The 23,579-nt window shown below is 57.5% G+C and overlaps 2 protein-coding genes across 2 annotated transcripts in view; one reads left to right on the forward strand and one right to left on the reverse strand.

The window, feature by feature from the left end:
• The window catches only part of ADISSP (adipose secreted signaling protein), an 18,447-nt gene extending 8,554 nt beyond the window's left edge, over nt 1–9,893 (reverse strand). The window contains exons 1-3 of the mRNA XM_051974322.1: nt 9,733–9,893; nt 2,568–2,676; nt 960–1,111 (exon numbers count right to left, since the gene is read on the reverse strand). Of these exons, the coding sequence (XP_051830282.1) occupies nt 960–1,111; nt 2,568–2,586 (171 nt within the window). The 5' untranslated portion in view covers nt 2,587–2,676; nt 9,733–9,893. The remainder of the gene's footprint in view (nt 1–959; nt 1,112–2,567; nt 2,677–9,732) is intronic.
• Nucleotides 2,585–5,474, forward strand: LOC127546325 (basic salivary proline-rich protein 2-like). Its single transcript, XM_051973515.1, has 4 exons — nt 2,585–2,697; nt 3,739–4,088; nt 4,433–4,748; nt 4,964–5,474. Exons 1-4 carry the CDS (start codon nt 2,585–2,587, stop codon nt 5,472–5,474), a joined length of 1,290 nt encoding a protein of 429 aa, XP_051829475.1.
• Nucleotides 9,894–23,579: the final 13,686 nt, after the last annotated feature.

The raw sequence follows: 23,579 nt of genomic DNA on the forward strand, positions 1-23,579 counted from the left end.
GACGGGACCCAGCGGCCTGTAATGAGAAGAGCTAAAAATGGGAGCCCGGGGAGGGGGCGCCTGGGAGCGGGAGGGGGAGGGGGGCTTAAAGGGCCCTCCCCCCGGGTTGGGGCAAAGGGGGAGCCCTGGAGGCGGGGACTCGACTTCGGAAGTGCTTCAGGGTCTACACTGGAGCCCAGGCCCCTCCCGGGAAGGTGGCGGGCTGAAGCCAGGCCCAGCCACAGAAAGCCCACCATGGTCGCACTGACCCTTCCCCCTCACCAGGGTGGGGGACACTGAGCACCTGGGGTCTCCCCGTATCCTCACCCTCCCCCCAGCAGGTCAGGAGCCCCATCTTCCCTGGCTCACACAGCTCCGAAGGGGCTGAAGCAGGACCAGACCCCAGGCCCTCCCAACTCTGAGCCCAGTCCTCCCCAGGCAGCGAGTCCCCCGTCCTCCCCAGGCAGTAGCCACAGGCACTGGCCACCAGGGTCTGGACGGGGCCAAGAGGCCCCTTCCAGACAATCTCATCCAAGATGCGGGTCCCCCACAAGGGTGCGCCCTTCCCTGAACCAGGGCTTCTGCCTGAGGCCCGGCATCGGGGCCGCTGTGGCTCAGGAGGAAAGTCAAGGTCAGCACCGGACCACCAGGGGGCCCATATCCCTCGTGGGGGGGAGGGGAGAGTCTGATGGGCGGGCCTAGCCATCACCCCCTCCTCTGCTGGTGGTGAGCCGGGCCTCCCAGCCCCCCTCCCCCCGCCCCCCTCCCCCCCGCCGGCCTCCCCGCCCCCCTCCCCCCGCCCTCCTCCCCCCCGCCGGGCCTCCCCACCCCCCTCCCCCTACCCTCCTCCCCCCCTGCCCCCCACCTCCCCGCCCCCCTCCCCCCCTGCCCCCTGCCCCCCACCTCCCCGCCCTCCTCCCCCCCTGCCTCCCTCCCCCCCGCCTCCCAGCCCCCCTCCCCCCCTGCCTCCCGCCTCCCACCTTGACCAGGAAGTTGCCGTCGGGCTCCTGGCACACCATGACCACCGAGTCGTGCAGCTTCTCGTCGAAGTGGACGTGGCTCTGGGAGCCCTCCGTGGGGTGGCTGGTCGTCGCCTCGCTGAAGCGGATGCTGCCCACCTTGTTTTTGTTTCCTGGAAGGGCAGGGGGGGCGCGTGAGGACCCCAGCCCGCAGCACGGGCACTGCCGGGCTCTCTGCCGCCCCCCGGCCGGGGTGAGGGGGAAGGGGCCCAACGGGGGCTCAGCTGGGCCAAGCTTCACCCCCGCACTGGGTGAAGGACCTGGCACCGAGTGGGGAGGAGCCTGGCATCAGTGGGGAGGAGCCTGGCACCAAGTGGGGAGGAGCCTGGTATCAGTGGGGAGGAGCCTGGCACTGAGTGGGGAGGAGCCTGGCATCAGTGGGGAGGAGCCTGGCATCAGTGGGGAGGAGCCTGGCACCGAGTAGGGAGGAGCCTGGCACCGAGTGGGGAGGAGCCTGGCACCAAGTGGGGAGTTGGGAGGAGCCTGGACCATGGTTTTAAAACTAGATTCAGCCGGGAGGGAGACAGGCTGAGTGGCTGGTTCCAGGGAGGTCAGCAGGAGGCTGAGGGCGGGACGGAGGGCATCGGGGAGCAGGGCAGAGCCCCGGGGAGAAGGCCAGCCCGCAGCCTGGGGAAGGGGGGCGAGAAGGGGGGGCTCAGAAGGATGCGAGGCTCTGGGGGGAGCACCACCTCAGTGGGGGCCGGAGAAGGCTGGAAGGTGGGGTGTCTGGTGAGGGGAACAAAGTCAGGCCCTCCTCTCCCTGCCCCCTCCCTCTCACCCACCTACCCATACTCCTCTTGGGAAAAGCTTCTCCCTGAAACCCACTTTTTTCTCCTGTTAAACCATGGGGGGGAGGGGGAGGGGTCGCCATGTGGAGGCCGCCAGAGGCCTTCTTAAGCCTTCCTGGGAGCCTCTGACTAGGAAACTGGGGACACAGTGAGAGGTGGGAGAGGGCGGCTTCACTTGGGGAGGGGGAGGAAGGGAAGGGGGCTCAGGGCGGTGCCCTGGGGGCTGCTTTGTGGGCCCGGGGCCAGCCTATAACCGGCCCCGAAGGTTCCCAGACTTCCGGGTCAGAAAGGGGCTCGGCTCCTGGGCCCTGAGCGCGCTAGGGCGGAGCAGACCCGGGAAGGGGGCAGGGAGCGCCGGCCTGGGGGCGACCTGCTCCCTCACTCTCGGCCTGTTCTCCTGCCTCCCCAGGACAGAGCCTGGCACACAGTGGGTGCTTAATAAATGTTAACCTTCCTGAACTCAGGAACCCAAAACCAAAGGCGATTGGCTGGTCCGGCCGGAGAAGGGTGGGAGCCCCGCCCCTCCAAGGGCCCCCTTTTCCTCGGCCGCGGCAGCCCCCCCCATTGTGAGGAAGCCCCTCCCCCGACTGTGTCCCTGCAGACTCCTGTTTTCTCATCTGCCTGCACCTCCCTGATGGGCCTGCCCAGGCCAGGGGGCATCGCCCGGCCCCTCCCCACCGTGCCCTCTCGGGGCCGACCCCACCAGCGACCTCCGGCCCAGGCGCCCCCACAGCAGGGCACCGGGTCAAGCTGGCGCGGCTCCCCTCCCCCAGCCACTCACCTTTGTTAGCTGTCGCCATGGAGCCCCTGCCCGCCGCCCGTCAGCTGAAAAGCGGAGCTCCCGATGCCGACTCAGCAGCCGCCCATGCTCCGGGGAGCCCAGCAGGAAGCTGGGGAGAAGCAGAGCGCCGGTCAGGACCGCTCCCCGCCCACTAAGCACCTACTGTGTGCCGGGCCCTGCGCTGGGGCACACGGAGCTGTCCTTCTGCCAGGGGGGGGGGGGGGATCCAGGAGGTTAGAGGGGGCCCGGGCAAACGGGCAATCACGGACAGACGAACGAAGAGGCATTTAGGAGGGGCCGGGTCCTGCCCTCGGGAGAATCCTCAGAGTCCTGGAGGACCCGGGCAGGGGGAGCCAAGGGGGGACCCCTCCTGCAAGAAGCCTGTGTGCCCCCCCATCCCCCCTGGCACCCAGCCTGGCGAGCAGTTGTGGCCCTCACGAGCCCCGGGAGGCTTCCACGCAGGCCGGAGCACTGCCGGGCCAGGCCGGCCCCCCATCCCCGCCCCCCTCCCCTCCCCCTATCCCCACCCTCCCCCCATCCCGGCCCCCCACCCTCCCCCCATCCCCCCCCCTCCCCCCCCCCCTCCCCTCCCCCCCGGCCCGGCCTCTGTGACTCCCTGTCCCTCGCTCCCGCCACGGGCCAGGTCCGGGGCGCCCTTCTCGGGGCCTCGGTTTGTGCTCAGGAACCGGGCACTCGGGAGATGGCGCCCTGCGCCCCCCCAGGACCTGCCCGACACTCTGGCCCCGCCTCTGGGGCTGCTCTCTGAACAATGAGCCCTTCCCGGGCCCACAAAAAGCCTCCCCGGCTCCCTCGGAGCCCGCCCCCTGGCGCCCCCAGGCCTGGAACCCCTCCCACCCTCGCCTTCCCTCCGGGACCCCCGGCAGCTGTGTCCCCTTGGGCAGAGGTGGGCAGGGGTCTGCCTTGCCTTTTGTTGTCGCTCACTCAGCGCCCCCCCCCACCGCCCCTCCCTCTGGCCTGGCGTCCCTCCCCCAGCTTAAAATCCGGGGTCTCGGCTCCCCTGCCAAAGGGCGCCCCCCGAGCGGCCCCTCCCGGACTGCACCAAGAGCCCGGGCGGGCGGGGGTCCCGGGGGGCTTGGGAACCGCTTTTACACAGTCACAGGCCGGCAGAGCCCAGGGACCCCCCGGGGCCTTGTCCTCCAAGTGACTGCAGGGACGTGGAGCTGGCAGGGGGGACGCGGGGAGACCCAGAGGCCCCTCCCCGCCAGGCCGGGCTCCCTCGCCAGGGTCCCCCCCATCACTGCGCCTCAAGCCCCCGAGCGGCCCCTCAGCCTGCAGGGCAACGGCCCAGACTAAGGGCCCCTGGGGGGGGGGCTGCCTGCTGCGGGGGGGGCCTGGATCGGCACAGCGCCCCCTGCCCCCGGGGAGCGGCTCTGCAGGCCGGGCACGAATACCGTCAGGGGCCTGACCCGGAGCCCCCGGGCCCTGGGCGCCCTCCCCCTCCCCAGGGATTCCCGGCCTGGCTGTTACATAGCCCAGAGAGGTCGAGGAACTTTACCAGAGGTAGCACAGCAAGGCGGGGGGAGGGGCGGGAACGCTGCCCCCTCACGTGCCTCCCTGCTTTTGTCCCGAGGCCCCGCTGAGCCGTTGTCTAAAGTGGGACATGGGGGGGCCCTCGGGGGGGCCCTGCTCAGACTCCGGGCCAGCGTCCCAGGAGCCTCGGGGTCGCCGCCGGGCTGAAACTAGGTCTAGGGCCCCACGGGGAGGGGGCGGGAGCGGGAAGATGACCCTAACATGTCGGGGGCTGGGCTAATGATGCTAATTGTGACATTAAGTGACCATAACTCTGGGGGAAATTGCTCCTCCCACCCTGGGGCTGCCTCCTTGGGCGCCCCCCCCTCCCCCAGGCAGGTCCCGCTTCCATCATGGGCCCAGAAGCCCCTTAAAGCGGACCCAGAGCAGCGAGCGAAGGCCCTGGCTCCCCCCGAGCCGCTGGGACCTCTCGTGCTCCCCAAAGGGGGCTCCGGCTAATTACCTGCCCCCCCGGGGAAAAGCCCCCGAGGGCGGGCCCTGCTTCTGGGACCTCTGCCTCTCTCACTTGGATGGAAGCACACAGCAGGAGCTTAATAAATGCTTAGACCTCAGACCATCTTCAGGGCCTCAAAGGCAGCAGCAGATCCTCCGGCCCCCGGACTCAGGGGCCGGCGGTGATGGGGTATCGGGGTCAGTGATCCCTACGCCATGAGCCCCCCCCCAGCCCCCAAACTAAGGCCTGAGGACGGGGCCTGGGGCCATTGGGGGGTTAGAAGGATCCGCGCCTCCTCTTAGAAACTCTTCTCAAGCACAAGATGGGGGGGGGGGGGGCTCGGCCCCTCCTGGCGCAATTCCCCGGGCCGGCCGTGTCCGTGACTGTCTGGGGGCATCGGAGGCGGGGTCAGGCTGGAGCCGGGGGGAGCGGCCTGCAGCCCCCAGGCCCGGCAAAGCCCGACCTCCCACGGCGCCGGCTCTTTCCGAGTCCGGGTTATTTTTACTGCCGCCTCCTCCCGGAAAGGCCGGGCCCTGCCAGGACTCGGAGCCGCCTCCCCTCCCTCAGCCCGGGGCATACGCAGGGCAGAGGCCGGATTCAAATCCGGGTCTCCAGGAGCCCAAGTGGGCTCTTTCCCAGCTGCTCGGCCGGAGGCCCCCGGGGCCCCCACGCCGTCCTCCCTCCGGAGGCCCCCGGGGCCCCCACGCCGTCCTCCCTCCGGAGGCCCCCGGGGCCCCCACGCCGTCCTCCCTCCGGGGGCCCCCGGGACCCCCACGCCGTCCTCCCTCCGGGGGCCCCGGTCTCTGAGCGAGGGGCCTGCCCAGGACCAGGAGGGCCGAGAGGCCTTGGTGTCCCCGGCCCAGATCCCGCCCTCTGTCCCGACCCCCGACCAGGGGAACCCCACGCCCAGGGCTGCCGTCTAAGGCTCCTTCCGCCTCCTGGGCCCCGATCCAGAGCCAGGGGCCCAAAGGACCTCAGATCTGCCCTGGGCAGGCTGGCAAGGTGCCCCAACGCCCCCCGTGGGTACGTCTGTGCCTGAACATCGGCTGGGGGGGTGGGCACGGGGCTGAGCCGCAGGAGCCCTGCTCCGGGACACACGGGCCCCCCGAGGGCCCCCCCAGAGTCGGCCGCCCCCCCCTTTTTAAACCCCTCAGAGGCCCCGGCTGTTTCCTAAGGAGATTTCCGGCTGCCAGAGCCCAACTGGCCCTGACTTCCGCAGGCCCCACATCTGGAGTGGGATGGGAGGTGTGGCTGGCAGCTAATAGGGCAACTTGCTCTTCCTCCTCCTCCTCCCCTCCTTCCTCCCATCCCTCCTCCTCCCTCCTCTCCTTATTTCTCCTTCTCCTCTCCTTCCTCCTCCTCCTCCCCTCCCTCCTCTCCTCCTTCCTCCTCCTCCCCTTCCCCTCCCTTTCCCCTCTCCCAGAAGCCTCTGCATCAGACCACAGGCGCCTCTCGGCCCCCGGGGAGCCCCTCCTGGATCAGGCCCCTGGGTCTCGGGCGGCAGGACTGTAACTAGGGCCCAGGGGGGAGGGGCGGGAAGGCCGGCCTGGCGCCCCCCGGTGGTGGGAAGACCCGCCCCCGGTCCCGGAGCAGCGGGAAGCTCTCTCCCAAGCTCCCTGCGGGCGCTGCTTTACCCTCGGCCTGTGGGTTACTGCACAAGTGCGGGTCCCCCCCACTCCCCCAAAGGTCAGCCTCTTGTGCCTGACTCCCCAGCATACAGCAGGCACTTAATAAATGCTTGTGGAAAGAGCAGAGGGCCGCAGATTCCGGGCCTCCCGCACGCCCAGAAAAGCTATTTCCTGAAGGGGGCGCCCCAGGACCGGGGGCAGGACTGGAGGGGGGGCGCCCTCCCCATCCTGCGCTCCCGGCACTTTGGGACGAAGGCCCGGCCACCGCACCCTAGTTCCGGTCCCTGGGTCTCCCGAGGGCTGTTGCCGCTCCTGCCAGGAGCCGGGGGCCAGGGCCCTGGGGCAGAGAGGCTGCCTTAGGCACGGGGGCCCCAGCAGGACCCAGTCCTGGCCCCGAGCCTCAGCCTCCTCCTCTGTAAAACGGGATCACTCTCCCCGTATGTTTGTGGCTGAGAGGGGGGAGGCGAGGACTGGGACCTCCCGGGGCCCTCGGCCGGCCCTGCTCCCCCTGCTCCTCCTCCCCACAGGCCAAGCAGCGGAGAACCTGGATCCGCGCCCACCAGAGAGCTTCGGGGCCGCCAGAATCCCCCGGACGCTGACCCACGGGCGCCCGGCCACTGCCCGAGCACTGGGCTCCGTGCCCGCAGGCAGCCCTCGCCCCGGGAGCCAGAAGCCCGGGACTCAGCTCTGACAGTCTGGAAGATGCTCCCGGTCCCTGGGAAGGGGGAAAACCTTGGGCCGCTCCCCTCACCCCTCTCCTTTGTTCCCTCCCGCGCTAGCCCTTGCCCTCTGACCCCGGGGTCAGCCACCGCCCGCGACACTGGGTCACAGGGCACAGGGCCAGGGCTCGGGTTGGCCGATGGAGGCCCGTGGGGCGCGGCGGTCCTGGCCGGATCACCTGGCCTCAGCTATGGGGGGAGGGGCTTTACAACCCTCTCTCTCAGGTCCTCAGACCAAGGGGATGAAAGAAGGGACCCCGGGGTCCCGACCTCCAGAACGCCTCTGAAACTGGTCTGACCCCCCCCCACCTCCTGCGCTGTGGCTGGGAGAGAATCTGGGGGCTTGCGTGGGGGGTTTTCTTGGGAGGGAGGGAGAGAGGGAGGGACTCTCATTCTCTCCGACGCCTCAGCTTTGGCAAAGGGGCTCCTCGGCAGGAGGACATCCCCCCCCACCGCAGATCCCAGAGACAACAAAGTGCTTCCTCTCGGACACTTGTGGGCTCTCAGAGCCCGGCCCTACGGCCACCCGGGGGTCATGGCCCAGTCCCAGGGGTCACGGCCTGGCCCCATGGGGGTCACAGCCTGGTCCCGGGGGTCATGGCCTGGTCCCAGGGAGTCACAGTCTGGTCCCAGGGGTCACGGCCTGGTCCCAGGGGGGTCACAGCCCGGTCCCGGGGGTCACAGCCTGGCTCCACAGGGGTCACGGCCCAGTCCCAGGGGTCACGGCCTGGCCCTATGGGGGTCACAGTCTGGTCCTGGGGAACTCCAGGTGGAGAGCTGGCAGCCCCTGGGGAAGTTATGGCAGACTTGGTGGGGGGGGGGTGTCCTTCTCCATGAGCCTCTGGGCTCATTAAATCTACCTGGGAGCTGGAGGAGCCACGTGACCCTGCTGCACCCGATCTCAGGACCTGAAGGCAACCTCCCCCAGCACCTCCTTCACCCCCCCCCACTGAGCCACCCCCAGCCAAGGAGAATCCCCGAGGCCGGCCCGATCAGGAGGGAGAGGGGGGGCCCCGAGGGGGAGTGGCCAGTTCTGAGACCCAGGGCAGCTGCTCCGCGGGACCCCCCCACGCTGACCTCGGGACCAATGGGCCGGACCAGCAGGTTGGGGCAGGCCGACTTTTAAGACCCCAGGGAGAGCCTAGAGAGGTCCCGGCCCCAGGCCCCTCGCCTTCCCCCCCCCCCTTTCCTCAGTGGCCTGGAGGGAGGGAGGGAGAGGGAGAGCAGGTGGGGAGGGGGAGGGGGCGAGAACAGGGCCGGGTCATTCCCCAGCGGGGCAGGCAGCCGCACATTCAGGGCCAACCCACTTTCCGGGCGCCTGCGGCTCCGAAGGACGTTCTCCCACCATCGCTCACAATTACCTAGGAGACTGACGCAGGAGCTCTGGGGCGCAGAGACTACCTGGCTCCCTCTGAGTCACAGGGTCCGGGGGGGACTGGCTGGAAGTGACTAAGGCAAGGTCACCCCGCAGGCAGCGGAGGGGGGAGGGAGGGCTCTCCCCCAGCTCGGACAGTCCGGGGGACACAGGGCAGCCCCTCCCCCTGCTGCAGCCCCTCCGCAACCTTTTCCGGTCCCCCCCACACACAGACCCAGGCTCGAGACAATGGGCCCCTCCTCGTCCCCAGCCCAGGGGGCCCCATCCTTGGCGGGCCGTCAGCCAGGCCTTGTGGACCCCCACTGGCTCCTCCCCTTCACAGGCTGAGGGCGAGGGGGACCACACCCCTGGGGCCTGAAAGACGAGGGTTCGAGGATAAAAGGCGGAAGATGGCTTATTTAGGCCTGGGGGGGGGAGGATTAACTGGGAACTGCCGCTGCCCCCCCCATTCCTGAAGCACCTTCAACTTTTGTCTTTCTCGATCTGTCCAAGCCCTAGTGGGAGCTCAAGGGGCTGAGGGGGAGGAGGAAAGGGGGAGGAAGCACAGACCCTCCCCTCAGAAGGATTGGGAGTGGGAAAGGATCCCACCAGGAGGGATGGGGAGGAGGAGAGGAGAGGAGGGGGGCAGAGGGATGGGGAGGAGGAGAGGAGGGGGCAGAGGGAGGGAGGAGAGAGGAGGAGGAGGAGGGAGAAGAGCGAGATAGGAGAGAGATGGCGGAAAGGAGAGAGGGGGGAAAGAAGGGTGGAAGGGCAAGGAAAGAGAAGAAAGGGAGGGGGGAGAGGAGGAAGAGGAGGGTATTATATGTTACAAAGACAAGGAGGCTCCCATGACCGGGAGAGGCAGGGAGAGGAGATAAACAGGGAGGACTCGGGTTAATGGGGAAGAGCGGCATTTGAGAGAACAGTGATTGGGAACAGAGGTCAGCAGGAGGGGCGGGTGTCAGAGGCTGGCGAGAGGGAGCTGGGAAATGGGGGGGGGCAGTCGGGGGAAAGGAGGGAAAGAGACAGGGAAGGAGAAAGGGAAGGAAAGAAAGAGGGAGGGAGGGAGAAGGGCGAGAAAGGAAAGGGAGGGAAGAAAGGGGGAAAGGAAAAAGGAAGACTCGGAAAAAAGAGGGAGGGGAGAGAAGGAAAGAGGGAGGGGAGAGAAGGAAAGAGGGAGGGGAGAGAAGGAAAGAGGGAGGGGAGAGAAGGAAAGAGGGAGGGGAGAGAAGGAAAGAGGGAGGGGAGGAAGAGAAGGGAAAAGAGAGGGAAGAGAGAGAAAGAAGGGGAAAGAGAGAAGAAAGGGGAGGAGGGAGGCAGCGCAGGAGCAGGTGCGGCCCTCGGAGGGCCGGAGCTCGGCGCCGGACGAACGGCGTCCACGACCAGGGGCTCGGGGCCAGGCCCGACAGAGCCAGGGGCAGCAGCCGCCCGAACGCCCGGGGCCGCGGGGCGGCGGCGACGCCGCGGGGCCTGCGCTCACCTGTCCCGACACGCTGCGCTCTGCTCCGGCTCAGCTGCGCGGGGCTGGGGTTGCGCCGCAGCAGTTACCGCCGGCGGCCGCTCGGGCTGCTCAGGGTCCGGGTTCCGCACGCGGCTGCGCCCCCCTGGTCCGGGCGGCCTCAGAACCTTCCCGGCCGCTTCACACACACCCCCGGACACGCCCCCGTTGCCTCCCATTGGCCCGGACCAAGGGGCGGGGACTCCGCCGAGTCTCTGCGCCACTCGAGGAGGGCGGTGGGAGGGCCGTCCGGAGGGATGAGGGCGTGGCCAGAGCCTCTGGCCTCGGGTCTAGAGCCAATAGGCGGGTTCCGGGGCGAGAAATAAAGGAAAGGCGACTCCATTGATGGGCGGGACTTCGGTGGCTACAATGTAACCCGGTTTGGAACGCTGCGTCACGTGGGGGCGGGCGGGGGCGCGGCGCCTCAGGGTGCGCCGGGAGAGCTGAACGTGCGGCCCCGGGGTGCACGGTGTACTCCGCGTGCCCAGGCTCTTCCCGACCGCTTATGCCTCCCCCGGCGACTGCGGGAGGCGGCTGGAGCGCCGGGCCCCCGCTGTCCGCGCAGAATCCGCTGCTGGAAGGACTCTGGAGCTCCTAGGGCCAGAGATTCCGAGCTGCAGGCTCGACCCTTCCTGGGCGCCTGACCAGCTCCACCCCCGGTTTGCCGAACGGCCAGTCCGGGGGGCTTAAGCTCTGTGCCCAGGAACCCCCAGGCGGCCAAGCCCCGGGGCCCCTTCTCTGAACCCCGATTCAAACACATCAAATGCATGGGATTGCAAAGGACACATCATGAAAGCCAGGGGTCGAAATATTTAGACCTCCGGTCTAATCCAAGTTCTTTGTACGGAGGAGGAAACAGGTGGGGGTGGGAAGTGACAACTTCCGCTGAGCCTCAGTTTCTAAATGTCAAATGATGATCCCCACGGTAGCTTCTGCGCAGGATCACGGGCACGGTCCAATAATCGATGTAAATTACCATCGCCAGCTTTTACGTAGCGCTTGAAGTCTGCACTTTACAAATTTCTCGTTTAATCTCACAACAATCCAGGGACCCATTTTGCAGAAATTATCCCCATCATTCCTATTATTCTCTTTCTATAGAAAATAAAAGCGCAAACCTTTCTCAGACTGTCAACTTGAGGACTGGAGCTTTTTTTTTTTTTTTTTTTTTTTCCCGTTTTCCCACCTAGCACAGTGATTGATGCGTAGTAGGCACTTAACAAATGTCCTGGACTTCACTTGAAAGCATTTTATAAATGTCAGCTGTTATAATTGTTGTCCAAGGTCAGAGAGACAGAGACAGAAAGGGGAGAGAGGGGAGAGAGGGGAGAAAGGGGGGGGAGAGAGAGAGAGAGAGAGAGAGAGAGAGAGAGAGAGAGAGAGAGAGAGAGAGAGAGAGAGAGAGAGAGAGAGAGAGAGGAGGGAGAGAGAGAGAGAGAGAGAGAGAGAGAGACAGAGAGAGAGAGAAGAGAGAGAGAGAAGAGAGAGAGAGAGAGGAGGGAGAGAGAGAGATAGAGAGAGAGAGAGAGAGAGAGAGAGAGAGAGAGAGAGGAGGGAGAGGGAGAGAGAGAGAGAGAAGAGAGAGAGAGAAGAGAGAGAGAGAGAGAGACAGAGACAGAGAGAGAGACAGAGAGACAGAGACAGAGAGAGAGAGAGAGAGAGAGAGAGAGAGAGAGAGAGGAGAGAGAGAGAGAGAGAGAAAAGAGAGACAGACAGACAGACAGACAGACAGACAGACAGACACGGGGGAGGGGGCGGGGCAGAGGAGACATTTGAATCCATTGTTTCCAGAGTCCAAATATAGTGGGAGTAGTCTCTCTTTTCTCTGGCTGTCCACCTCCTGCCGCCCTGCCCCCATCCCCATGGGAAGCAGGCGGCTTTGTCTGTCGGCTAAGAGCGATAAAGGAGAGTCTGGAAGTCCCCCGCCCCACCCACCCCCAACAGGCTGGGAAAGCCAGCCTCAGTCAACGAAGCCCTCGGAGGGCGATCCCAGAAGCGAAGAACTTGGAGCTGGCAGGTCCCCGGAGCCAGCCGGGCCAACCCTCTTTTTTCCAGACAAGGAAACCGAGAAAGGGAAAGTGACCCCCGGGGAGTGACGCGGGAGTTAAACCCCCACCTTTGACGTCAAGGACCGCCCCGCCTCTCCCTCATTTGACGGATGGGGAAACGGAGGCCCCCGCCTCAGCCCGGGGACGCCACCAAGAACCCGTGGGCCGGCGCCTCGGGACAGGGGGGGACTTAAAATGCGGCCCAGCGGAGGGAGGAAGAATGGAGGGGCGGGGAGGGGGGGCCGGGCTGAATGGGACGAGGCGCACAGCGCCCGGCTTTTGGACCAGCAGGCGCGGGTCGGATTGAGTTGAATTGAAATCCCATCCTAGCGTTTAATTGAATCACGGGCGGCTCGGGGGCTGGCCTGAATTCCAATAATCCCCCTCCACTGCACAGCCCTTCAAACGCTTGACAACAGCGCAGACGTGTTCTCCACAGGTCCCGACCGGAGCGGGAAACCCCGGGTCCCGATCCCTCCTCAGTCACCCGCTGCTCGCCTCTGGGCAAATCACCAACCGCTCCCAGCCTCAGTGTTCCCATCTGGAAAATGGAACTCTGCCAGTAAGACCTGAGAAACACTGAAAAGTTCAGACATCCCCAAATTCTGATGATTTTTTTCCTGTTCCTTCCCTCAGGGAAGTCTCTGGAAAGGCTTCGAGGGGGGTGACGGCGCCTGTCTGTCATCCCCCGCCTGCCCGGCTAACCTCATCCGTCCGTCGATACGTGTTTATTTATTCATCAGCAGGTTGGCTTCGGGATAATGAAGGTTTGGACCTGCCAAGAGGGGCCTGGGCTAATTTCTATAGCGAGCGCCCGGCCCTCGCAACCGGAGCAAACCCAGCGGAGGCTGACCAGGAGGGCCGGGGCAGCGGCCGGACACCCGACACCGCCCCGGGGCGCTCCTCGGGAAAAGGAACCCGGCGTTTTAGCCTGAAGCGCGGCTGTTCCAGGCTGTTTGAACGGGAATATTCAAATCTGCAAGACTAGAGCTGGGACAATGGGGAGAAATGAATGAGCTGAAAACTTAGGCTCCCTAAAGTAGTTGGGGAATCAATCAGTCAATCAACAAACATTTCCCAACAGATATTTATTATACCTAATAGGGATTTATTATACCTGGGGATAGACAGAAGGGAAGCCCTTCTGCTCTCAGGCTGCTTTGCCCCTGGGTCACCGAGGCGGGTGACTTCCCTCCCTCCCTCCTTCCTTCCTTCCTTCCTTCCTTCCCTCCTTCTTCTTCCTTCCCTCCTTCCCTCCTTCCTTCCCTCCTTCCTTCCTTCCCTCCTTCTCCTTCCTTCCCTCCTTCCTTCCCTCTTTCCTTCCCTCCTTCCTTCCTTCCTTCTTCCCTCTTTCCCTCCTCTTTTCCTTCTTTCCACCTCTTCTTTTCTTCTCCTCTCTCTCTCTTTTCTCTCTCTGTTTTTCTCCTCCACCTTCCCCCCTCCCCGGTAAGAGGCTCAAAAGAGCAGAAATACTAAGAAAAGAATCCCCCCACAATCAGACTCACAAGTGGGATGAGCTTCCTCCTACCTTGAGGCCCTTAAAGGCAGGAGGTCTGCATTTCATCCCAGGACCTCTGCTGTCTCTTCCAACTCAGATCCTGTGATTCTGAAGCTAGAGGTTAGCCGTGGTCTTTTTCTCTGGGAAATGGGTCTGGAACTCCCATTTCATGGAATCATGGATCTAGGGTAGAAAGGTCATAGACTTACATGAACTGATGCTAAGTAAAGTGAGCAGAACCAAGAGAACATCATCCACAGCAACAACAAGATTATGTCACGGTCAACTGTGATGGACTTGGCTCTTTTCAACAATGAGGTGATTCAAGGCAATCCCAATAGACTTGTGATGGGCAGAGCCATCCCCTTCCAGAGAGACAACTATGGAGCAAAACATAGTATTTTCACTTTTTGTTTATTTTTTTCTTTTTCATGTTTTTTTCCCCCTTTTTATCTGATTTTCCTTGCTTGACATGACAGATTGCACAAAGTTAACCTCTATCAGATTACTTGCTGTCTTGGGGCAGGGGGAGATAAGGAAGGGAGGGAGGAAAATTTGGAACACAAAGTCTTATAAAAAAACAAATGTTGAAAACTATTCTTACATGTATTTGGAAAATAAAATACTATTGATTAAAAAAAAGGAAGAGAAAGAAGAAAGAAAGCGAGAGAAAGAAAAAGAGAGAAAGAGAGAAAGAAAGAAAAAAAGAAAGAAAGAAAGAAAGAAAGAAAGAAAGAAAGAAAAAAAGAAAGAAAGAAAGAAAGAAAGAAAGAAAAAAGAGAGAAAGAAAGAAAGAAAGAAAGAAAGAAAGAAAGAAAAAGAGAGTCATAGAACCATAGTATTTTTGAGACTTGGAAGATCTTAGTTAAATGGTTTCCCCAGGGTCATATAAGGACCAGAGCCAAGACTCCATTCCAAGCCATGTCCAGGGTTTTTTTTTTCTACAACACTGGGCTGATGCTAAGGAGATGATTGCAGACAGAGACAGGGATAAGGCCTAAGGTATAATGTGCCTTGGAGCAGAGTGAGGTCGGGCCTCCTGCTCCCCCAGCAGGGCCCAGATGCCTTAGGAAGCTGGAAAATGTTTTCCTGGCGCTCCCCGGGGTGTGCTGCACACCATCCGTAAAAGGTAAACAGCAACTCTGCGCTTCTGCTGTGGTTACCGACTCTCGAATCACAAATCGATGCTGTTGAGATGGAACTGATGGATTCTTTCCTCTACAGGCCAGCGGTCCACGCCCCAAGCACCAGGCTTGCCTCCGACAGCAGCCTTATTTACCCCCCTCCCCTGTCCATCCATGCTTCCACACACCGATCCATTACTCCCTTCTTAAATAAATTAATAACTCAAAAATTAATAACCTAAGTATTACAGGATTAAGTGGAGCCGTCTCTCCACCACCAGTAGGAGAGAAAGGCAGGATTCGGACATTCTGAGTTCTGACCGAACATTTCCAGAAATCCCACTTTCTCCAGTTGTATCCTGGCTACCCTGTCCTCACCGGTAGGTCTGTCCTGTATAGCCCAAGGCCTAACAGAGTCCAGAGGACAGCAGAAGAAATCCTTCCTACCCCAAGCGATTCGTTAAATGCTCCGTGCCTCAGTTTACTCATCTGTCCAATGAGGGGATTGGACTCTGTGACCATTAAGGTTCCTTCCAGTTATAAATCTATGATTGTGTGGTTCCCACAGATGTTACTTTCTCCTACCTGCCACAAAAATATTGTATTTTGTATATATTCATGTCTACTTCATATATATATTAGATATTCAATTATCTGGGTACACTGAGCTTCCCACCTAGATTGTAAACTCCCTGAAGGCAGGAACTGCTTCCCTTTTAAGCCCTTCGTTCTGAGGACAGGGCCCAGCCCAGGGGAGGTCTGTAATAAATGCCTGGGGCCTGATCTCCAGGGCCATTGGAGGGCTCAGAGGAGATGCTGTGGAGAAAGTGGCTTGGAAACCTGGTAATGACGTCAGCGAATGTTAGCCAGTGCCACATAAATTCCCCCACGAAATGATCCTGCTAAAAGGTTTGCAAGGAAGCCTGGGGAGCCTGGGACTGTGTCGGAGTGGGCGGCCGGCTTCTCCTCTCATGAAATCATTGTCCTGGGGCTCTTGTGGCAAGGCCTGGGGCGCTCCCTGTGGCGGGACCCCTACTTTGCCCCTCTAAATATGGATGAGGAAAGAGAAGGAATGGAGAAAAGAAGAGAAAAAGAAAGGAGAGGAGCAGGAGCCCGAGCCCGAGAAGGATAGAGAGATCAGGGTTTCAGCCTCGCCTTCAGGCTCAGACAAAGAGCTTCCTCTGCACTTGTCGTCCCTGAGGCCCCGGCCTCTCCTCCCATCTCCATGGTGCCCATCACCATGACACCAGAAGATTTCTCGCTCAGACCCAGCTAGTTCTCCCAGAGTCCCGAGGCGGGAGGGGGAGGGGGGAGCAGTTGGAAGCCTCAGTGCTTGATGTAGCTGGGAGTGGGGGGGAGGCAAAGGACAGGAGGGAAGGAACTGCCTCCTGTGACATGAGGGACCTTGCAGAGGCTCCAGCTCATCCTGAGGAGGTATTTCTGCTCTTCTGAGGCTCTTACTGGGGAGGGGGGGAAAGTGGAGGAGAAAGAAACAGAGAGAGAGAGAGAGAGAGAGAGAGAGAGAGAGAGAGAGAGAGAGAGAAAGAGAGAGAGAGAGAGAGAGAAAGGAGAAGAAAAGAAGAGATGGAGGGAAGAGGGAGAAAGGAAGGAAGGAAGAAGGAAGGAAGGAAGGAAGGAAGGAAGGAAGGAAGGAAGGAAGGAAGGAAGGAAGGAAGGAAGGAAGGAAGGAAGAGAAGGAAGGAAGGAAGGAAGGAAGAGAAGGAAGGAAGGAAGGGAGGGAGGGAGGGAAAGGAAAGAGGGAGGAAGGGAGGGAAAGGAAAGAGGGAGGAAGGGAGGGAAAGGAAAGAGGGAAGGAGGAAGGAAGGGAGGAAGGAAGGAAGAGAGGAAGGAAGGAAGGAAAGAAAGGAGAGAGGAAGGGAGGAAAGGGGGAAGGAAGGGAGAGAGGGAAGAAGGAAGGAAGGAAGAAGGAAGGAAGGAAGAGAGGAAGGCAGGAATGAAAGAAAGGAGAGAGGAAGGGAGGAAAGGGGGAAGGAAGGGAGAGAGGGAAGAAGGAAGGAAGGAAGGAAGAAGGAAAAAAGGAAGGAAGGAAGGAAGGAAGGAAACTGGAAGAGAGCTAGAGAGAAAACAGACTCCCCCAAATATCACAGTAGCTGAGTAGAGAGTCAGGAAGCTAGAATGGAGTCCCTCTGTGGCCTCAGTGTCTGATTAGGTGGAAACGGGCTGGAAAGAGCCAGTCTCTGCCTGATCCTCCCCTCCAGGAGCTCCAAGCCTAGTGACCTAGTGGTCCTGCCTCCTCGAGGATCAGTGAGCAGAATCTAGCTTCCCAAGAGCCCATCCGGCGACCTTGCTAAAGGACCAGGGACCGTGCACAAGCTCCGGGGCCTGAACTCTCCATCTCTCCAGCTTGCATCTTGGAGGCCCACTGGCCTGAGCAGTGAGCAATTCAGCTGGCTATTTCCAGCCTTGCTTCCCACAGCCCATTTGGATAACGGCTATCTCCCACAACCACCCAGTTCTGGAGGCAGGATCAGGTCCGCTGCCATTCCTACCAGAAGTGCGTTGATTTATTCTCCTGTGGCCCCGCTCACTAGCCCTTAATTCCAGCATTTCCCCTATTAGAATATAAGGCCATTGAGGGCCGGAAGAGAGCAAGCATTTATTAAGTATCTACTATGTACAGTCTTCTATAGGCACTATAGTAGTCTCACAGGACTCAGCACTGGGACTTGGCAGGCCCCTGGGTAGGGCGACACGGGACTCTTGGCCACTGGGAAGGCTGCTGATGGTAACAATCCAACGTGCTTTTATGATGCGCCGAAGGCCACTGACGGGCCAAAGACCTACGGCCCCTCTCCACTACTCCGTGCTGATGGGCCACGCTGACTAGAGATAGGGACGCAGTCCTGCGGCGAGGGGCCGGACGCTGCCGCAGGATTCTCAACAGACCATCATCAGTCAGTGCTGAAAACACAGAGCTTTTACCTCAGGTTGAAGCCGGTCCCTCCTCAGTGGCTGAAGTTCTGAAAACCCAAGCAGGGATTGTGGTGCCCTTAGCGCCTTTCCTTTGGCAAAGTCCCCGGAGCTGATCTATCCCAGCTGAGATCTACAAGGTAGGTGGGGTCCATGCTTATACACAAGCTCTATTACAAGAGGAGTTATCTCCCAGAAGTTCAAGGATGCTTCCATTGTCCATCGCTATAAAGAGAAAAGGAGGGGCAGCTAGATAGCGTAGTGGATAGAGCGCCTGCCCGGAGGACCTGAGTTCAGAACCAACCTCAAACACTTAAACTTCCTGGCTGTGTGACCCTTGGCAAGTCACTTAACTTCAATTGCCCCAGAAAAAAAAAAAGTCATTGGGCAGGAGAAGATACCAGACCCTGAGGGCCTTTCCTGACAGAAGGGTCAAGCTTTCCAACTCAACTGGAACTCCCACTGGCTGGCCACGTTGTTCCAAGGCCTCGCTTAAAAGACAATTTTATGGAGAACTCACGGAGAGCAAACACTCATGAGTGTGGTGGTCAGAAGCAGTGATCCACGGACCCCCTCAAAGTCTCTTAAGAACTTTGGAGTGGGCATGGGAGTCCCTGGCAGGAGCTCTGCCCAGCACTCAGCCGAGAAGGGGCTGTGAGTGGTGCAGAACTGCGGTCGCTCCAAGGAAACAGAAGATGCCCAAATTTAGAGCCATCTCAGCCCCAAATGTTCACATGGCCGCCGGCGGTACGTCCTCCTGAGCTCAGTCAGACACCCCGATCCTCCATCCCATCACGGTGCCTCTTCAAGAACGGAGGACAAAACTGGTGCCTTAGTGCATGTGATATATATCATCTCATTTAGAACTCACAGCGCTGAGAGCTAGATGGTTGTTATCCCCATTTTACAGTTAAGGAAACTGAGGCAGACAGCATTTAAGTGATTTGCCCAGTGCTCACTGACAGTGAGCGGGGGCCTAATTGGAATTCAGGCCTTCCTGACTCCAGGCAAGGTGTCCTATCCGCATTTCTTTTGTAGATGCATCCCCGGCTAAGCTCAGCAAATACTGTTTAATAAATGTGTTTTCCTCCTTTCATTGTTATCTTTGTGAACTAGATGCTGACACTGTGCTGAAGGACACAGAAAGGAAGACGTGGTCCCTGGCATCCTGAAGCTAAACACGAAGCAGGAGGGGTCCACACAAAGCAGGGAGGATTCAAGGCTAAATAAACAGGGCTGCCCAGGGAGCAGTGTGTTGTTCGGAGACCGCGTGAGACCGCCGGGAAGGAGACAAAGAGAAGGAAGGAGAACTTCTAAAATGGGGGGAAGCCAGAGGAACAAAGCAGAAGTGGAAGAATACAACAGCTCAAACAGGGAATAGTGAATGAAGGAGCCTATCTGAGACACGAGGAGCCTTAACTCTAATCCTAACCAGGACCGTCACTTTAAACAAAACCTGAACCCTAACTGTAATTATAGTGGTAACCCTAACTTTAAACAAAACCCAAATCCTAACTCTTAACTGTAAGCATAACATGAAATAAAAAGCAAAACCTAACTCTAAACCTAATCTGAACTGAAACCATAACAATAACCCTAACTTTAAACAAAACCCAAACCCTAACTCTTAACTGTAACCATAACATGAAATAAAAAGCAAAACCTAACTCTAAACCTAATCCAGACTGAAACCATAACAATAATCCTAACTTTAAACAAAACCTGAACCCTAACTGTAATTATAATGGTAACCCTAACTTGCAACAAAACCCAAATCCTAACTCTTAACTGTAGCCATAACATAAAATAAAAAGCAAAACCTAACTCTAAATCTAATCTGAACTGGAACCATAACAATAATCCTAACTTTAAACAAAACCTGAACCCTAACTGTAATTATAATGGTAACCCTAACTTGCAACAAAACCCAAATCCTAACTCTTAACTGTAGCCATAACATAAAATAAAAAGCAAAACCTAACTCTAAACCTAATCCAGACTGAAACCATAACAATAACCCTAACTTGAAACAAAACCCAAATCCTAACTCTTAACTGTAACCATAATGAAATAAAAAGCAAAACCTAACTCTAAACCTAATCCAGACTGAAACCATAACAATAACCCTAACTTGAAACAAAACCCAAATCCTAACTCTTAACTGTAACCATAACATAAAATAAAAAGCAAAGCCTAACTCTAAACCTAATCTGAACTGGAACCATAACAATAACCCTAACTTTAAACAAAACCCAACCCTAACGCTAACCCTAACTTGAAACAAAACTCAAATCCTAACTCTTAACTGTAACCATAATGAAATAAAAAGCAAAACCTAACTCTAAACCTAATCCAGACTGAAACCATAACAATAACCCTAACTTGAAACAAAACCCAAATCCTAACTCTTAACTTCAAAACCCTAATTCTAACTCTCACCCTAACCCTAAATCGAACCCTAAGAATAACCATAACTTCAACAAAACCTGAACACTAACCCTAACTGCAACCATAAGAGTAACCAGAACTTTAAACAAAACATGAACCCCTAACCCTAGCTGTAAACCATAAATGAAATCCAAACCATAATTCTAACCTTAACCGGAGCCCTAAGAGTAACCAAAACTTTAAATAAAACCTGAACCTGAACCTGAACCCTAGCTCTAACCCTAACCCTAACTTTGAACAAAACCTGAACCTAACACTAACCTGAACTCAACCCAAACCTTGACTGTAACCACAAAGTAACCCTGACTTAAAAACACCCCTACCCTAACTTTAAACAAAAGCTGAACTCTAACCCTAACTAACCATAATGGTAACCATAACATTAAGCAAAACCCGACCCCTAACGTTAACATTAACCCTAACTGTAACCATAAGAGTAATCATGGTTTTAAACAAAACCTGAGCCCTAACCCTAACTGTAACTATAACTTTAAATAAAACCCAAACCTGAACCCTTATTCTAACCATAACCCTTAGAGGAACCCCAACTTTAAATAAAACCTGAATCTTAATTCTAATCTTAACCTTAAGTGTAACCATAAATTTAAACAAAGCCTGAACCCTAATTCTAACCCTAACCTTAAGTGTAACCATAATTTTAAACAAAGCCTGAACCCTAATTCTAACCCTAACCTTAAGTGTAACCATAATTTTAAACAAAGCCTGAACCCTAATTCTAACCCTAACCTTAAGTGTAACCATAATTTTAAACAAAGCCTGAACCCTAATTCTAACCCTAACCTTAAGTGTAACCATAATTTTAAACAAAGCCTGAACCCTAATTCTAACCCTAACCTTAAGTGTAACCATAATTTTAAACAAAGCCTGGACCCTATCTCTAACCCTAACCATAACAGTAAGTATAAGCATAACTTTAAACAAAACTTGAACCCTAACTCTAACATTAACCCTCAGGGTAACTTGTAGAGGGCTGAAACCCCAAAAAGGTGTGCTTGAATCAGACCACGAGCACTTAGGCCCATTACCTATTCGATGTGAGACAATGACTCCATTAGCATAGGTTTGGCTAAGGCTCCTCTCCCTGTTGGTGCTTGCTGGATGTTTGGTGTTAAGATAATCATAGGCAAGGATTGGAGGGCGGGGAGAGGGGCGAGAGGCACTTGGCAGCAGGATGAGGAGAGAAGTTGGTGACTGTGGACTCCAGAATCCAGGATTTTGCTTGTCCGCCTCCTTCACCTCTCCCCTTGAAGACCAAGGACTTTAATTTATCCTGACTCTGTCTGATCCTGAGGCCTCCAGGGAACTAATTTGTACTTTACAGTAACCATAAGAGTAATCATGGTTTTAAACAAAACCTGAACCCTAACTGTAACTATAACTTTAAACCCAAATCCAAATCCTTATTCTAACCTTAACCATAAGAGGAACTCCAACTTTAACCAAAACCTAAACCCTAACCCTAAGTGTAACTATAACCATAACTTTAAACAAAACCCAAACCCTAACTCTAACCCTAACCATAACAATAGGGATAATCCTAACTTGAAACAAAACCCTAAGTCTAACCCTAAATGTCACCATAGCAGTAGCCATAACTTTAAATAAAATCTGAACCCAGCCCTCACTGTGGGAAAGAAGGGCCCAAATTAGGCTTCAGGTGCCAAGTAGAAAATGTTAGTCACTGGAGGATTTCGAAGGCCCAGTGACTGATGGGAAAATCACTAAATTTGGAATCAAAGACTTAGGGTTCGAGACCACCTTCTCTCCTCACTAGCTACATGAGGTCATCTAGATCATCCAGATACTTCAGCGTATAGAGCACCAGGCCTGGAGTTCAAATCCAGCCTCTGACATTTACTAGCTGTATGACCCTGGCCAAGTCCCTTGTTTGCCTCAGTTTCCTCATCTGTAAAATGAGCTGAAGAAGGAAAGGGCAAATCCTCCACTATGTTTACCAAAAAAACCCAACATGGAGTGATGAAGACTTGGACACGTCTCAAAAATGACTGAACAAGAGGTAACACTTGCTGGCATTGTGTCCATTCCTATGCTTTCTCCTCCAAACGGAGAGTTCCTTCTCCTGAGGGGCGCCCACCCCACTCATGCTGCCTTCAGACCCAGCCCAGTCCAGGACCCCTTAGGCTACTTCTCTTCCTGCCCCTTTGGAATGGAAGCTTCTGGCGGTCTGCCTTTCCTTGTGCTTATATTCTCGGTGTTTAGCACATAGAATGCCCTTAATAAAAGTGGTTTTGGGCGACATCGGAATGGAGTCTTTTTCTGTACGTAATCGTGTGAGAACAAAATCTCAGCTCCTGCGTTTTCCTCCTCAGAGGTGGGAGGTCAGCTTCCCTGGGGAAGAACTAGGACGTCGGAGTCCCCGAAGAGCGTCAGAAGCAGTCGTATTTTGGCATCCTCCTTAATCACCTCGGGAGCCGGCCAGCTCTTCCCTATCCTGCAACGACTCCTCGCTGATAACTAAGCTGTGCATGGGCCCCCCCCAACGCCCCCCCAGTGTACCCACATACAGCTTGTAACTGTGTTCATCTGCACGCCGTCTCTCATTAAAATGTCACGGGCCCGTCTGTGCGTTTCTCGGTAACCCCAGTGCTTAGCTCAGGGTTTAATCACTGCGTGCTGACTGACTTACCACAGAGACATCCATTCAGAAACGTCTGCTGCTCGATGGTGGGCACGGGCTAGGAGAGGGCATCGTTCCTCCAGCCTCTGAAATTATTAGCAACCCAGAGCCAGGAGGGCTTGAAGGGATGGCTCGGGCCAGACGGCCGCAAGTACCGGATGTAGGTAGAGCATCGTCCTGTCGGGCAAGGGCAGCTTTCTGCAGGAGAACCAGCGGCCTCTACCAGACATGGTCAGGGGGCAAGGATGGTTTTCAGGGACTGGAGGAGGGAATCATGGGTAATCCTGCAGGAGAACCAGCGGCCTCTACCAGACTTGGTCAGGGGGCAAGGATGGTTTTCAGGGAATGGAGGAGGGAATCATGGGTAATTCTGCAGGAGAACCAGCTACCTCTACAAGACTTGGTCAGGGGGCAAGGATGGTTCTCAGGGAATGGGAGAGGGAATCATGGGTAATTCTGCAGGAGAACCAGCTACCTCTACAAGATTTGGCCTGAGGGCCAAGCCATAGTTACCCCACCTCCCCCTTTGGTCTCCTGACCTCCTTTCTCCCATACCCTTCTCCTAGCAGAGCCACAAGGCTATTACTGGGGCCCACTGTCCCAGAAGAGCTTGGCTGCCAAGTTGAGCAACCATTATGTGCTGAGAATTAGAGATCAAAACCCCATGGAGTCCTAGAGGTCAACTGATGACCAGGGTCAGGGGCCCACAGTGACCAGTGCATGGAGCTGGTCTCTGGCAGGATTAAGGGGATAATCTCTGGCAAAGGTTAGGGAGATTTGGCTTTGACAAGGTTAAAGGGCAGCCTTGGGCCAGAGCTTTGGTCCATTTTTGAGAAGTTTAGGTAGGAGTCTGGGTTCAGGTTAGAATTCACCTCTGGTTCATCAGGGGTCAGTCAGCTTTTCTCTACATGACACCAAAGGCCTTGGTGGACGATTAGCCTCTGACCTCCCGCTTGGGCGCTGGGACTGCGGCTAAGCCATCGATTCTGGCAGGGCTGGCCTTTTAGTGACCAAGGCCACAGAGCTAGGGGCGACTTCCCAGAAGCCAAAGGGTCAAAGGTAGCAAGTGGGCACGCTAAAGATCCAGGAGCCCAGGGGCCGACACAAGGATCAGTCAGTAC

The sequence above is a fragment of the Antechinus flavipes genome, chromosome 2 (genome assembly GCF_016432865.1).
Source record: "Antechinus flavipes isolate AdamAnt ecotype Samford, QLD, Australia chromosome 2, AdamAnt_v2, whole genome shotgun sequence".
NCBI lineage: Eukaryota > Metazoa > Chordata > Mammalia > Dasyuromorphia > Dasyuridae > Antechinus > Antechinus flavipes.

Excerpts from the sequence above, each read along its gene's own strand:
- LOC127546325 (XM_051973515.1), top strand. The coding sequence starts at position 2,585 with ATGGAGCCCCTGCCCGCCGCCCGTCAGCTGAAAAGCGGAGCTCCCGAT. Across the intron at positions 2,698-3,738 it reads TGGGGAGAAGCAGAGCGCCG|GGACGTGGAGCTGGCAGGGG; the intron begins GTCAGGACCGCT and ends AAGTGACTGCAG. Across the intron at positions 4,749-4,963 it reads GGCGGTGATGGGGTATCGGG|GCTGGAGCCGGGGGGAGCGG; the intron begins GTCAGTGATCCC and ends AGGCGGGGTCAG.